Source organism: Ochotona curzoniae, unplaced genomic scaffold, assembly GCF_017591425.1.
Source record: "Ochotona curzoniae isolate NIBS_2020 unplaced genomic scaffold, NIBS_Ocur_1.0 contig_2688, whole genome shotgun sequence".
Classification (NCBI taxonomy): Eukaryota; Metazoa; Chordata; class Mammalia; order Lagomorpha; family Ochotonidae; genus Ochotona; species Ochotona curzoniae.
In genome coordinates this window covers 12,775,656-12,792,284 of record NW_024465553.1, presented here as the reverse complement: position 1 = coordinate 12,792,284, position 16,629 = coordinate 12,775,656, and the positions used below count along the sequence as shown (strand labels likewise).

The 16,629-nt window shown below is 43.9% G+C and overlaps 1 protein-coding gene across 3 annotated transcripts in view; it reads right to left on the bottom strand.

Moving 5' to 3' along the window:
* STON2 (stonin 2) overlaps window positions 1–16,629 on the bottom strand; it is an 87,335-nt gene that overhangs the window by 20,737 nt on the left and 49,969 nt on the right. Inside the window, exons 6-7 of one of the 3 annotated variants that reach the window (XM_040975210.1) lie at window positions 10,195–10,208; window positions 8,773–8,776 (exon numbers count right to left, since the gene is read on the bottom strand). The exons of the other annotated variants lie outside the window; for them this stretch is intronic. Coding sequence (XP_040831144.1) covers window positions 8,773–8,776; window positions 10,195–10,208 — 18 coding nt within the window. The remainder of the gene's footprint in view (window positions 1–8,772; window positions 8,777–10,194; window positions 10,209–16,629) is intronic. 3 annotated transcript variants of the gene reach the window in all.

Sequence of the window (16,629 nt, the reverse complement as noted above, 5' to 3'; positions counted from 1 at the left end):
TAGCCACTTGGAATTAATTCCAGGACTCCTCACAGGCACCCCAATAGACGTTGTTGAATTCCTTGACATAAAATGTGGTAGTATTTGCATATGACCTATGTATACTCTCTCACATATTTAGATCAGCTCTTGGCTACTTACAATGGTTAATATAATGTACATGTAATGGAAATAGTAGGAGAGTGGTGCAGCGAGCTAAACTGCTGCCTGCAATGCTAGCATCCCATACCAGAGAGGTGTTTCTAGGCTATGGCCATTCTAGTATTGACCCAGTTTCCTCCTGAAGTAATATGCCTTTTCATACATACACACATACATATATATATATGAAAATGTTTATATAATGTATATAATTAATATTCATTAGTTGGCCCACCATGATGGCTCAGTGGCTACTCACCTTTCATGTGCCAAGATCCCATGTGGGTACTGGCTTGTGTCCTGCCTATTCCACTTCCCTTCCAACTCCCTGCTTATGGCCTGGGGAAGCAGTGGAAGACAGTCTGAAGCCTTGGGTCCTTGCACCCACATGGAAGACCCAGAAGAAGCTCCTGGTTCCTGGCTTTGGATTGGTTTAGCTCTAGCTGTGTGGCCACTTGAGGAGTGAACTGGAAAAATTATTTGTTTTTATTGCAAAGGTAGATTTACATAGAGAAGGAGCTATAGATAAAAACATCTTCCATCCTCTCATTCACTCCCCAAAAGGCTGCAGTGGCTGGAGCTGAATCAAACCAAAGCAGGAGCTTCTTCTGGGTATCCCATGTGGCTGCAGGGTCCAAAGGCATTGGGGCATCTTCTGCTTTCCCAGGCCACAAGCAGAGAGCTGGAAGGGAAGTGGAGCAGCCAGTATATCAAAGAACGCTCAAATGGGATCCCAGCGGAAGATGGTCCAAGTCCTTGGGTCCCTGTACCCACACAGAACTGGAAGCAGCTACTGGCTCCTGGCTTTGGATTGGCTCAGCTCTGGCCACTGTGGCCATTCGAATCAGTGGATGGATAATCTTTCTCCCTCTGTTCCCTGGCCCTTCCAATGGCCCAATAACTCTGACTTTCAAATAAAAATAAAAATAAACCTTAAAAGGGAACAGTAGATCATTAAGTCTTAACAAATTTAGCAAGCCAAGACAGCTCCGCAGCTGTGCCTGACCATGATAATTACTATCTTTTTAAGCTTGTGGTGATAATAGCAAACACTGGCTATTTAAATTGAAGAGCAAACAATAATTTGGGTGAAATATTATTTATATAAGGAGCACTCTGTAAAACCAAATCCATTTTCAAGAGCAAGCTTGGGGAGGCACACAGGTACAGCAAGAGTGACTATTCCAACCGGAAGAGGGCTCAGGGGTTTAGCTCAGACATCATTCTCATAGAATCCTTTTCTTGAGGCTGGCTAGGTGCAATTTTTCTAGACACTAAAATTTACTTGCAGCAAAGCTGCAGAGTCAATTTCTATATATTTCTCCTTTTAGTTTTAAGGAACACTGTAACACAGCACAAAGAGCTTGGGCTTGAGAGTCAAGAGAAATCTGGTGACCAATGAACCTTTGCCAGGATGGGGCTGTGAACATGACCCTGCCTAGTGAAGCCTCAATGCCACTGATTCAGAGAAGGAACTAAGAATCTATCTGACAGGTGTTGTTTGATAAATAGGATAAGGTACGGGAAGCTATGATATTTTTTATTACAATAAAGAACAAGACAGGCTTTTGTCTATCGAATGTAAACTGATTTTAAAAGGACTCTCTCAAGGCAAATTTGCAAGTTTTTAAATACTGCCACAACTTAAACTGTCTCCAGATTTATGCAATCTAGTTTGGATCAAAAGTTAAAAATGACTTCTAAAGAAACTCAGAGCAGAAAAAAAAACCACGATCCCAGAGTCCCAAGTGCTAAAGTTGGGACATTTGCTCATAAGTGCACCTCTTGGCGGCTAACAAGAACTGGTTGTTCATACCACAGTCTGTCCTTAGCAACTTAATGGCTGTGGGGGAGGTCACTGAAGTAAGAGTACTTTGTGGTGGGAGAAAAATGAAAGAATTGAAGGTGGACATGAAACTTCTCAAGGGATAACCAGATTCACCCAGAAGACCTGTTTTAGCACTAGAGACACTCAACAGATAGTCAGGGGACACAACGGAAGAGGGGTCAGGAAGGCTGTTCCACTGGCCTGCGTCTGCAGAATCCACAAGGGCTGGCTTCTCCGAGACAGCCAGCAGGACAGCCTGGGCTCCTAACAGGAGTACTTCAAGTGGTTTAGCAGCTGGATTAACAACCTTTCCCTGACTGCTTCTGTAAGGACGACAGTTAAAATATTGAAATGTGTGTGGCTGTACTGGCCTTGAGCCTTGGTGTCCCATTAGCAACACGATGGAATAACATCTAACTCACAGCCTGTGCAAACTAAATGAAATCTTACGAAAAGCATTTATTACACTGCTTGACAGATAACAGTCACCTGATTGATGAAAGGTGTTATTATCACTGGCCTTAAGCTCAGGAGATGTTAAATATCTTCTAAAATTTTAATCTGTAGGTTGAGAGAAAACTGTGCTCTGGATATTTCTAGAACTTGCTGAATTTGATTTGAATCACTATTATATTCTGGATGTGTATTGTTTCCAAATGTTTTATTACTTTCTCATTCTACACGTACTCTACAAGTGTTACTTAGCTAAGAGCATAAAGCAATCAGTTACCCTTGAGAAATTCTACTCCTAAACACCCAGGCATTGTGCTGTGTAGGTGTAAGCCTTCCGTGGAGTTGTAAAACGAGAGGATGAAGTTTTACCATGAAACGTTTGTCCAGCTCACCCTCTGGAGCATGTGTGAAACTCAGCAATGTCCTTCTGTTTTGACTACGACTGTGTATCTAAGGGCACGACACCTGCGGGGGGGAGTTACTCCACCGAGGGAAAAACAGGAACTGCTCCTTCTGTCATCACTGCCTCTTTCGAATAACAGAAGCACATTTTCTACGGAGAGTCAGGGATGATGTGTCAGAGAGAGGAGGAAACTGGGTCAAAGGGATGCTATCTCATTTGAGAATCCTTCCCACAGAAGAACACCCCTGCATTTCAAAACAATGGCTGTCCAAATGTTCTACGTTTGTGGTGACTTTGGAAGTACCCCGGGCCAAGAGACCACATATGCAGGAGAGTTAATTAGGGCTGAAATATCTATCTTATGTCACTTGGAGACTTTATCTTATTTATTTTTTTAAATTGCAAAGACCAATATACAGAGGAGAGACAGAGAGGAAGGTCTTCCATCCACTGATTCAGTCCCCAAGTGGCAAATATGACAGGAGTTGAGCTGATCTGAAGCCAGGAGCCAGTAGTCAAGAGCCTCTTCCAGGTATCCCACTTGGGTGCTGGGTCCCAAGGCTTTGGCCGCCCTTGACTGCTTTCCACAACTCAAGCAGGGAGCTGGAAGGGAAATGGTGCTGCTGGGATCAGAACGGGTGCCCATATGGGATCCTGGTGCGTGCAAGATGAGGACTTATAGCCACTAGGCTACTGCACTGGGCCCTAAAGAATTTATTTTATATCCTCAGGCATCGATGTCCACATTTTAAAGTGAGGGCGGCTGGGTTCCATGATCCTGAACCTGTTGTCTTTAAACCACTACAGAGGCCTGTGCTGTCATGCAGCAGCTCAAGCCACCTCTTTGAGATGCAGACATCCCAAACTGGAGCACCAGTTCCAGTCCCAGCTGCTCTGCTTTTGGGCCAGCTCCCTATTAATATGTCTGGGAAAGCAATAAAGGATGGCCTGAGGCAGCTTAGGAATCTGCCACTCGTGTGGATTCCGACAGAGTTCCTGCAGCCTCACTTTAGCCTGGGCCACCATGGCCACTGTGGTCATTTGGGGAAGTAAACCAGTTGGTGTAGAGCCTGTCTCCATTATTCTGTCTTTCAAACAACTAAAATGTATGTTAAAAAAAATTTATATACATTCTATATTTTACCACAAAACAATATCAGCTACCTCATAATGCTTTCAGATAAGACAAAAAATGAAACAAAAAGTTCTAAATTCATGTTCTGTACAAAAGTACACTTTGCACAGTAAAGTTCAGAGACTTTGGACCAGAAAGTCTAACTAGCCCGAAGCAGCTGAGTGTCTGAGAGCTATTCATGAGCTAATTATGGGTGATACTTATTATTGCTCTACACCAAGCCCTACAGCCATAGGCTTTATGGACATTAACATCATTAATACCTGCTAGTTAATCCTGTTTTGCAGGTCAGGAAACCAGGGTGCAAAAGCTCAGGGTCCTGGCCGTGCTACACAGCTGCAGGATGCTGACAGCTGTTTTACAGCAGAGAAGAACAGGAAACTTCCTGCTTCCCCTTCCCGTGCCCTCTTCCCAGGGGCACATCCCTCTTCACATCCCTTCTTCTCAGGCCTGCAGATCCTAAGAAACTGGCTGACTCAGAATTTGAGACTTGCTCTTTGACTTTTTAACAAAATATTTTCCTCCAAATGGGCCAAATGGTCCTATGACTACTTCTGTGTTCCAAAGGAAATCAACTGGTTTCATTTGTATCTGTGGAGTGCTCATGATGAGCAATTAGCGTTAGCAATGAGTCCACGTGACAGGACAAGGTAGGATTTGTGCTAAACAGCACGGAAGAGGGTAAGGTGAACCTTGAATTCAGATGGCCACTTCGTGGAAGATAAGCAGGCTTCACAGTCCTTTTCTGTATTGTACCTAGGATTGTATCCAACCAACAGCAGGTGACAAAGCAGAATGGTATGCTGGGAAAGGCAATGGAATAGAAGAGAGGAAAATGTGTGGCTTGGGTCTCCATCAATCCTTTTCTGCTCTCACCCCTCAACCCAATGAAATTCATGGTATTGATAAGTTCCAAACACCTTGTTGAAGGTGTTACTAACTTGAAAGGGGCAAAGAAAAGTAGTTAATGCAGTGGTTAACAATCATTCCGCATGGGGAGTCTGGGTTCGAGTGCTGGCTCTGCTGCCTGCAAATGTGTGTGAGGTAGTATTGGTGGCTCGGGTACTTGGGCTGCTGCCACTCCTGCAGGAGGTTGAGTTCTAGGCTCCTGGCTTCAGCCTGGCCAAGACTTGGCTACTCTAGGAATTTGGGGAATTAGCAGATGCAAGGTGTTTTTCTTATCTCTCTTTATGGCTTCCAAATTGAAAAAGTAGATATTTTTAAAGGGTGCTGGAGAAAGGAAAAGGCTAGGTATCTTTGAGAAGTAGTTGTAAAAACAGTAACAACTTCAAATTCCATAATATGTGCCAGGCACTGTGCAAAAAATGATTTCTCCGATGAGCACATTTGCTTCTCCCAAGAAGTCTCACAGTGGACATTCCTATTAATTTAGTATAAAGATGAAGAACACAAAGGCCAGAGAGGATCCACACGTCTGGTCGCTGCATAGGAAGGGGCAGAGACTGAAGAGAGAGGCTGCCATGGAAAAGAAGGGGATGTGCTTGGGGAAAGACTGGATAAAATATTTGCTTTTCCTGAAAGGTTTACAAAGAAGCAACACACAGAAAAGTTTGTAGCAGACCTCTGGAACTAGCCAGAGGACCTCACATGGGCATGCACCATACTCCTCTCCCGCCTGCACTCCCTTCCAATATGACCTTTATCTAGTGGACTTAAGGAGTGGCTACAGTGCCAAATGAGAGAGGAGCCTCATGTTTGGCAACTTGTCAATACAACACAATTATTTCCTGGTTTCTGGCCAAGGCAGCATACCATACAGTCTCATTCTAAGCAAGCAGACTGGATGGTGTGTGTGTGTGTGTGTGTGTGTGTACATACATGGAGTATTTGTGCAATACAAATACAAAGCCCACAGGCACACTTTGCATTCTTGGCTAACTTTCCTTCCTCCTCACAAAGAGAAGAGATTATGTGATTATTTTAGCCTTTCTTCTCTTCCTGAAATGGTTTAGGAAATACAGTCTGACTGGAATTAAACTACCAACTGTACCACATCTAAAGGCAGGCTGCTGATACCCTGTGTGATGTGGTGTTCCTAAGAAAAGGGAGCAGTGACAACAATGCAGATCAGGACTATCTTTGGCCACTGAAGCTGAACTCTTGGGAAGAGGACCAAGGAGAAACCTCCCCACCTCACCCAGCTGTGCCCTCTCATCTGTTATACCCGTTCTCAGATAGGTGGAGGCTGCTTTAGATTTCTGAAACTAGAGATTGCATATTTTCTTACAGATATTTAATTTACTTGCTCAAGTTTCCCTAAGCCACTTCCTCCGCACATTGCAAAGGCACTGAAACCAAAAGAAGTCATAGTTTATCGTTTAACCAACCCCTCCCCAACTGCATGTGCTGGGGAGCAGCTCCCACGCCTCCAGCCTAAGGGAAATTCTCCCTCCACATTCTCAACACCTAGGCTTGGGCTTACAACTTAAAACCAAATTGCTCCTCAACTGGTCCTCCTCAGTGGAAAAGGCAGAGTAGTGGACAACTGGCCCAGATCCACACAGAAGATATGGCAGAGAACATCTGGTACCACAGCAGAGAAAGCAGAGCATAACAAAGTGGACAACTACCCAATTCAAGCGATGACAGCAAATATCTGGGTGAATGGAGACTCTAAGGTCAACTATGTTAGCCAATGGACATTGAAAGGATTCCCTCATTTTTGGACTGGTGAGATCAACATTTCAGTGTGTGCCACATTGGGACCTTGGGTTAGTATCAGGTGGCCATTCCCTATCCCAGGATACTGGGGTGGTTGGAAGGCCGGTATGGCTTCTCTCCTTATCTCTCCCAGTCCCAGAAACAGTAAGAAGAAATAAAAAATTTGGAACCCATGATCACACCCACTTTACCCTAACCCTCGATCCTTTCCATCCTGATGAACTATGTAAGGAAAGGATGCACAAATGTGGGGGGGAAATCAAATTGTTCTGTACTGTTTAAATGCAAAGGGTATTATGGTTAGCGTGCATTCATGAACCAAACACTTATTGTTTACAGGAAGCTGTCAATCCTTTTGCAAATTGGGACCTTTCTGCTTTTTAAAGTGAAATGTTTTCTGGTATCTACTGCAGTTAACTTCTTGTGAATGTGAAATTTGTCTTGTTTCCTTTTTAGAAACATGTGCTTCTTTCTTATCTATTTTAAAGAGACAGATAAAGATAGAAAGACCTCCCATCAGTAGGCTCATTTTCCAAATACCTGCAATGGCCAGGGTTGGGCCAGGCTGAATCCAGGAAGGCAGAACTCAGTCTGGGTCTCCTATGTGCCTGACAGGGACCCTCCCGCGTGAGCCATCATCTCCTCTCTCCCAGGAAGCTGGAATCAGAGGGCAGCAAGAGTACTCAAATCCAATCCCACTGACATGAGACCAGGTTCAACTGTGTCTAAGCCACTATACCAAACTCCCTCCCCTGAAATCTGAGAGCAAACTGGGTCAGTACTCAATGCAGCAGGTGAGAATTCTGGGTTGGTTTGTTTATAAAACCCAGTAATCAAATGGCAAGGTCCTTCAAGCTTATTAAAAAGGCCCAGCCCCATACTCCCAATGTTCTGGTCCTCCCTCGTTCTTTCTCTTCTGGTTAGTGACTTCTGTTATATGTACCCTTCTCTAAAATCTCCTTCCAAGGACTGGTCACATTTCATCGGTTCTGCTACAGAAGACTTAAGGAGACCAAGGAGAAGGAAAAATCTGTTTACTGATCATATCAACATTAAGAACCCAGGGTTTTTAATTTCCATTTCCTGCAGCATAGTTTGGGCCTGAGGTAGATGTGGTTAAAGGAAGAAAAGAAGGGTTGGTAGCGGGTTAAGTCACCACTTGCCAGCCAGCAAGCTATATAAGCACTGGTTCCAGGCCTAGGAGCTTCACCTCATATCCAGTTTCCTGCTAATGTGCCTGGAAAAGCAGTGGAAGATGAGCCAAGTCCTTAGGACTCTGTCACCCTCATGGGAGACCCAGGTGGGACTCCAGGCTCCTGCTTTAGCCTGGCCCACTCTCAGGAACTGTGGTCATTTTGGCCATGAACCAATGGATGGAAGATCTCTCTATCTGTGTAACTCTACCTTTCAATAAATAATCTTAAGAAAAAAGAGAGACAAAACAAACAAAAGAAACAGCAAGACATGGAAAGCCAGAGAGAGAGATCTTCCAGCCACTGGTTCATTTCTGAGATGGCTACAACAGCCCCATACTCAGTAAAAGCAATGTCAGGAGCTTCATGAAGGTCTCCCATGTGGGTGAAGGGGGCTGGTTTTTGCTGTTTTTTCCCAGGCCATTAGCAGAGAATCGGAGGAAAGGGAGCAGCTGTGACTCAAATACCTTGCAGGCAACAACGTTACCTGCTATGCTACAATGCTGGCTCCCAAATCCCATCTTTAAGATCTTTGGGGGCACCTTGAGATTTTAATCAAGTTGGAACCCTCCAAAAAGCCTAATATAGCACCTTCAGTCTTTCAACAAATGTTCCTTGGCTCCCAAGGTGCAGATGCAATGGTGAACAAAACAGATCAGGAGTCAGCCCTAGAATTCACCAATTCCTGGTGACCAGTGGAATGGGATTTAAAAAAAATGTAACATATGAAATATTACAAACCCTGACTGAGGCTAAAGAAAGAATGCCCCAGGAAGTGAGTGCACTATGATTCCTGACCTAGCTGGGGATTCTGGGAAGGCTTCCCTGAGGAGGTGGCCTTGACAATGAGGCCTGAGATGTGAACAGGATGCAGAGGACAGGGAGCAGCTGAGCTTTCTAGCACTTTGAGACTTTAAGACCCCTATGAGGCAATGACTGTTCTACTTTTCAAGGAACTGTAATGCTACTTTTTTTGTGTTTGGGAGAGAGGTGGAAGAAATCCCAGAAATCACATCTAAATTCTTTATTTTACCTTAAAGGGAGTAAAATATCCTCACCCAAGGAATGGAAATAAAGTCCCTACCCCACTGCTGGCTAGACTGCCAGCCCAGTGTCCTCTGACCTCATGATCACAAGAATGGCAGATTCAGCAGCCACAAGGATTGTGGGGGCAGTGATGATGGCACTCTGTTAGAAACAAAACAAAAAAAGAACAGCTGATCCCACACTTCAGGAACATGTAGTGTTGGGGGTTGAAGGGTTTCACTGTGGAACACTTCTCAGACAAACTCAGCTTTGCTGAGATTGGCTCAATGTGTTCCATGTGTAAACCAGGAACAGCGAGGCAGGCAAGCAGATTTTCTTGTCCGCATAAAAAGTGAAAGCAAGATGTAGCGGTGATAATGGAATGGAAGCAGTGGGATCAATCAATCTGGGGTGAGCCTGAGGGTCCATTGATTTTAGCCATTAGCCCAGCATGAACCGCAATTATCGCCAAGCTCTGACTTTCACCACACCTGAGCTTTCCTTGCCCCTCACAGAGATAACAAGAAATAGGAGCCCTCAATAATAGGCTGGACACTTTTTCTTTTAAGTGCCTGTGAACTCTGCAGGGCACTTAAGATTACTTAAGTAACACTTTTCAGTATCGTCTCCATTTCTTTTTTTCTTCTCTTGATAATACTTTTACAACAAGTAAAAATAACCCAATTCTCAGTCTCCATTCTCTTTTCAGCTTGGTAAGTAAGGCTGGCAGAGTTGGTTAGACGGACTGGTAAATGTGGAGGAAAAATCCACATCTTGGTCCAGTCTGGCTGCTTGCAATACTTAGAAGTGAACATGGGCATGAGTTCAAGTGGCTTTGCTATAACTGTATTTGCTGAGCAATAATAATAAGAGAAAATATTTCAAATGCTGCCTGGGGGTGGGTATTTCTTAAAAAAAAAAAAAAAAGAGGCCTCATTAAGAAAGGAGAACAAGATTCCACTGCCTACAGATTAAATCTCAATTTCCTCCCCACTTCATGCCTCTTCAGGGGACAAAAGGTTGGAAAGGTCCCTCCCAACCAAACAAGATCTCCCAGTGCCTTTCTGTGATTCTTAGCCCCAGCTCTGTGATGCTTCGTTGAAACATGATTTACAAAATAATAATAATAAATACATACATACATACATAAATAAAATGAAATACCCTGCCACAGTTGTTCCCCCAGACAATGAGGTCGCTTGCAGGCCGGCATTTCCAATGTAGGCAAGTGACAATGCTGGCAGAATTCTCAACCTGTTGCTATAGTAGCAGAAAGAATGTGATCCAAATCCTCCCGTTCCCTGGAGAACATTAACCCTTCAATGCCCTTTACCGGCGCAGAAGCACCTGGGAGGAATTCCAGTGTTCCCTTGGGAGCTGGATGCCAAGGTTGGTGCATTTGCTTATTCATGCTTTCACTCATTCAATACTTATTTACTTAGATCCTGGTATTCTGCCTCCTGGACTCTCAGTGGTAAATAAGGCAGATGTGGCCTTTGGCAGTGAGCAACAGGAGGATATTAAATTATTGCTCAAATAACAACATGTTATGTAGCCTCAGTGTGTGTGGGAGACATATAAGGTTTTCAATGATGAAATCCTTGGCAGGAGAGTAACTTCTCCATAACAAGCCGCTTACCTATTTATTGAGGTAGGCCCATACATTCTGGGTCACTGGAATTACTGCTTGCATGTATTACTCTGACAAAACCAGAACTAGAAATGCCTGCTCCAATTATATCACACCTTTGATAAATGATCAAATCCATATTCTACACAAAATAGAAACCGAAATATCTATTAGACAACTGCTGCAACTGGTGGCTAACGATGAGGTGATGATTCTGTATTTACACTCAGTCGCCATGCAACTAACTTGGAAAGGGAGGTCTCAGGAAACACATGAGGGGCAGGCATTCAGCCTCACAGTTACAACCCTGTGAGACTTGGGTATGGGTTGGAGGCCCAGTCTCCTGATTGCAATTTCCTGCTAACATGATTCCTGGGTGATATTTCAAGTAGTTGAGTCTCTGTACCACATGGAGACCTACAGTTCCTCTACTCCTAGCTCTGGCCTGGTTTTGGCCTGACCTAGCCCTGCTTATGTGGGCACTTGGGGAGTAAATAGGCAGATGGGACAATCTCCGTGTTTTTTATTCGACCTTTCAAATAAACTAAAAACAAAACAAAACAAAGCAAAAAAAATCAACTTAACAAATATACAGATGGGGGGCCAGTATTGTGGCTTATCCAGTCAGACTGCTAAATGTGATTGCCAACATCCTATATGTATGCCAATTCAAGTTCTGGCCACTCCAGATCCAACTCCTTGCTAATGTGTCTGAGAAAGCAGCAGATGAAGAACCAAGAACTCGGGACCTTAACGAAGTTCCAGACTCCTGGCTTCAGCCCAGCCCAGCCCTGGCCATTCTGGACATTTAGGGAGCAAAGTAGCAGATGAAAAATATCTCTCTCTTTTTCTTTCCCTCTCCCTCTTTCTCTTTAACTTTGTCTTTCAAATAAACAAATGTTGAACAACAAAAACAAACACACAAATACATACACACACACACACAGAAGAACCTGTAATAACCTGTGAAAAGTCCCCACCAGAAAAAATTTATGTCTGTCGTCAAGGCAATAATGAAACTTTAGGAAGTAACAATTTAGAAATGAACCTGCAATCCATCTTGCTTTCCTTAACACTCTGGTGTGGAAATCTCATATTGGTGAACACCCCCTTTGTAGATTTCCTTGTTTCCCATGGAGCATGAATACTAACAAGGTGGGGTTTCTCACGAGGATAAACTCAGTAGGTAATGGTATCCTGAGAAGCATTTTGTGAAATATGACTGCATCGATCAGACTGCCAAGAAAAAGCTAGAAAGAAAGACGACAGTTGCTAATCTCACTGGCCAATAGATGTGGTCACAGGGACGTTACATAATCGTTTGGCCCTCAACATCCTCAGAGGTAAATTTGATAACCCATGCAGATTGAAAGGCACAGACTATGCAATAGCAAGGCTTATCAATGACTGATCTTCCATAAAGTGCTCCATTCTTATGCTCAGTCACTAACCATAAAACATGATTTCCGCCCTGGTAAACATTTGAGAACAGCAATCACATGTTAGAATACTGATTTCCTTTCTCAATGGGAGAGACTTTGGCTACAAGCCTTCCATGAAACCAGTCAGGAAAAGATGGGCATTCAAGGTTTTCAGCCACCGTGATATGCTGTTGGGCTAGGGTTTAGGGAAAGTCCTCAGGTTCAGCTGAGATGGAAACAGGTTCCTTTTCAAGCTGAGAAAGGGACTGCAACACAGGGATGCTGTGCTGTGTGACTGTTCTGCTTCTGGAACTGAAGAGCCAGGTACAGACAGAAATAGAGGCACCCCTTGAGGATCCCACTGCTCATTCACCTTCTGCAACCACCAAGCTTCAACATCTCGGGAAATTCTTTCTCCTTTGAAATTCCAACAGCCCAGTCACGGATTAGAGAGACCCAGAGTGACTTCCACCTGATGTCACAAAGAAACAGGCTGGCTCCAGTGATAGACATTTCTCTGAGATCCAGCTCTGGCTTCCTAGGGGACTTTCAAGGTAGGAAAAGGAGCCACTTCCTCAAACGCCCCTCTGCCACTGTGAATGCTTACCTTAACAGCGCTATTTCTCCACCTCTCTCTGCATCCATGCCTTTTGCAGCAAGGCTCTGCAGGTGGAAGATATTCCCCTGCTCCTTGACATGGTATGTGGCTATGCGGGTTGCTTTGGCCAACAGAATGTTAACAAAATACTAACAGTCAAAAGCATGAAATGAGCTTGCATACTGAAGTTTGTGCCCTTGAGTCTGCTGTCATCAGGATAATAATATGCTCAAGCCACCAGCAGGTGCCGGGAGAGCGTGAGGGACCTGTCAGGCAGTCACCTCCATATGAGCTCAGCCTACAATCAGCTGATCCACCCTCAACCTGAAGACACAGGGGTTACCAGATGCTCTGCTGCATTCCAGAGATTTTGTGGTAGTTTGTGTGGCAGTGTTGTGGTGGCAACAATCAACACACATACAACAGTGAAATCTCACTTATAGTTTAGGGTTAAAGTAGAGTTTGCCTTATTTTATTTACTTGTTTATTGTTATGATGACAGATGTGCAATTCTCTCACATGCTAGTTAGACTACAAGATCCTACAAGGACAGTTCTAACACATTCCCAATGCCCAGGATATGTTTATCAGTCCATACCATGTTCTATGCCTCAGGGGTTACACCAGCAAATGACACACAATTCCAGCCAACATTCTGTACCTGCAGCAGGGTCAATGTGCTTTTGCCTAAAGGTGATAATAAAGTTTACTTCTGCAGCTGGAAGTACACCAAGTCACTAGCCAACTCTAACTGCCCGAATGTTATTTGCTTAAGTTCAGGGGATTGGAATAGGATCACTGCATTTCTTTAGTAAAAAAAAAAAAAAAGTTTGATAAAACTAAATTACTTTTTTTTTCATCTTCGACAAACACCAGAGCTTCTGAAATTATTCCAGTTTCCATCAACAGACATCTGAATGAATATTTTGACACAATGTCTAGTCATCTATATTGAAAAAAAAAATGTTTCAGACCACAAGAACTGAGACTTGCTCCCCCAAATAACAGCACTCCTGCATCCAGTGGCTGAGCCTCTTCTGAGTTGAACCAAGTATTTGTAACGACACTAGCATGTATAAGAGTGAGAACTGAGCACTAAGAAATGTGGACCAGAGAACTACACTGCAAGTAGTCACTGTTTGCACACAAACTATTTCTAGATGCAGCAGGTTAAAATAATAATAATGATTTAAAAAACCACACTTACTATTTCTCATGTATCCTTGAGTGATCAGATCCTTGTCTGATCTTTGCATGGCCCACGCAAGTGTCTGAACTCAACTGGCTGGTCTAGGATTCCTCTACTCTATGTCTGGTGTAGGACCCCCTATCAGTGGGCCTCAGCAAGCAAATCCAGGAATGTCAGAATGATGAACAGGGCTGGATTCCAAGAAAGCAACCAGAAATGCAAGAGTCCTCATAAAGACAGAAGCTGGCAGCTACACACGCTGACTTCTACTCATTCTATTGGCTACAGTAAGTAATAAGGCCAACCTCAGATTCAGGGACTGGGGACATTTCCACATCTTGGTAAGAGGATTGGTTAAGTCTCATCACTACAGAATTGATGCAAAGAGGAGAATAATTAGGACCACTTTTGCAAACAACCTATTTTCACAGCATAATGGGATTTCTGTTGGAGCCAAGGTTTTAACCTTCATCTCAGAGTCCTCAGGTAAAGGCTTACCGTAACAGTTTCATTTCTTCCCATTATTTAACTCAAGCCAAAGCAAAGTACTCTATTCTCAGCATGCTTTTCTTTCACTCTTTGAAGATGTGGCTCATGTATCATCCTCACAAGAACTTGCTTGGAGCAAACCCTTTTGGGATGCTGCTGCTTGCCTTGGGATGTGCCTACAGATGAAATGTGAAAATGACCATCAAGGCTACAGCTTCCAAAGGTCCCCACAGCATGAGGTGCATTAAAGAATTAAGAAGAAATTGCAGAAGGAGAACACAAGAAGACCAGCCAATCGCCCTATGTAGTAGTAAATTGGGACCTACTAAAGACTCTAGTTGGGCCAACTGCAAGGTTAAGTGCCCGTCTTTCCATCTCCCTACCTCATTCACCTTTGCCTAACTGTGACCACTTAGGAAATGCATCATACTACAAAACCTATATCTACAAGGGCTCTCCCAAAGATGAGGGCTGAAAGATACACACAGCCTCACTCGGATGCTGAAGCAGTGGGTGCAACATCCCTGTAACTGAAAAATTGCCATGACCCTTTGGTTAGTTCTTCTCAAATTATTTTAACACTTAGTTCAGACAGCACGGGATAGGAGAGAAAAGAAGCCCTGCAACCAGGATGGTAAAGGAACATCAAAGCTAGACAGTGTCTTAAGGTTCTTTGGAGGGAATATCGCAAATGGGAAGGAAAAAGTGCATGATGTTTGCAGGCAAGACTTCAGAAGCGGACAGTCTAGCTCCTATGCATATGTTCAGTTTTTGTTGTGCTTGATAGAATTGATGCTTTAAAGGACTAGGCATCAAGAGTGAACAAAATACACTGTGAAATAAAAAAAGAAATGGTAAAGTCATCATCAAAGTTGTCTTTCAAAAAAACCTAAATTCAAGCAGATGGTGCATTCACTTGGGTTTACAAAGAAACCCTAGGAAGTTCTGAAAAACATATTGAAAAAAGGCAATCCCTGGGAGGGAATAATGCCCACCCTCTTACCAACTGGATTTTCTCTGAGCACTGGCTCTGGGAGGGAAGCAGGTTTGGTAGGGCTCATGATGTTCTTGCCCTGTAGCACGCAACACCCAACAGACAAATGGTCATTAGACCAGAATGGCAATCAGGAGTAAGAACAGCGGCGCTCTGGGATGTCTCCTATCAGAACGTCTGGCTTCAGTTCCAGCTATTCTACTTTCTCTCCATCTTTCTGCTAATACGTACCCTGTAAGGCAGCAGGTGATGGCTCCAGACCTTGGTTACCCATCCATGCGGGTGATGGAGTTTGGGTCCCTGTGTTTGGCGTGACGTAACCACAGCTGTGTGTGCAACTGGAGAGTGAACCAGCAGACAAAAGATCTTTCTAAATTTATCAATCTCTTTGCCTTTTTAAAAACTGATTTATTTATTCTACTTGAACATCAGAGTTATAGACATAGAGAGGGAGAGAAAGATCTTTCATGTGCTGCCACTCGTTCACTCCCCAATCGGCTGCAATGGTCAGAGCTGGGTTGATTCAAAGCCAAGAGCCAGGAGCTTCTTCAGGGTTTCCCATGTGGGTACAGTAGCCCAAGGCCTGGGGGCATCCTCCACTGCTTTTCCAGGCCATTACCAGGGAGCTAGATCAGAAGTGCAGTAGCCCAGAACCGAACTGGCGCCCAAACGAAATGCTGGCACCACAGGTAGAAGATTAGCCTGATATTCCACTATGCCAGCCATTCTGTTTGCCTCTTAAATAAATAATAGATCAATCAATAAATTTTTTAAAAAAAAAAAGGCTATCAGTTACTCCACAGGTGACTTCGAGTGACAGTTACTTGTTTTTTGGTAATAACTAAAAATTCATAAATATACATTTGTAATCTCCAGATGAAGTCATTATAATGGTCCCCACCTTGACTTCTTGCTCACTCTGCCTTAAAATACCTTGCAATTTTGGATCATTTAAGAAACTAGCTGGGCCCGGTGTGATAGTGTAGTGGTTTAAATCCTTGCCTTGCACGTGCCGGGATCCCATATGGGTGCTGGTACTAATCCTAGCGGCCCCACTTCCCATCCAGCTCCCTGCTTGTGGCCAGGGAAAACAGTGGAGAACGGCCCAAAGCCTTGGGACCCTGCACCCACGTGGGAGACCCAGAAGAGCTCCTGGCTCCTGGCTTCAGATTGACTCAGCTCTAGCCATTGCGGCTGCTTGGGGAGTGAACCATCGGACTGAAGATCTTCTCTGTCTCTCCTCCTCTCAGTATATCCATCTTTCCAATAAAAATAAATAAATCTTAAAAAAAAAAAAGAAGAAAGAAATTGGCTGGTTGGGCTGAAGTCATTCTTCACTTCTGATTACTTAGGGAAGGAGAAGCCAAAGCTGTTGGAAAGGCAAACGACTGGCCTCATCAGCACAAGAGCACTGAGAACCACAATGTGGGAGAATTCCAGAGTTCTC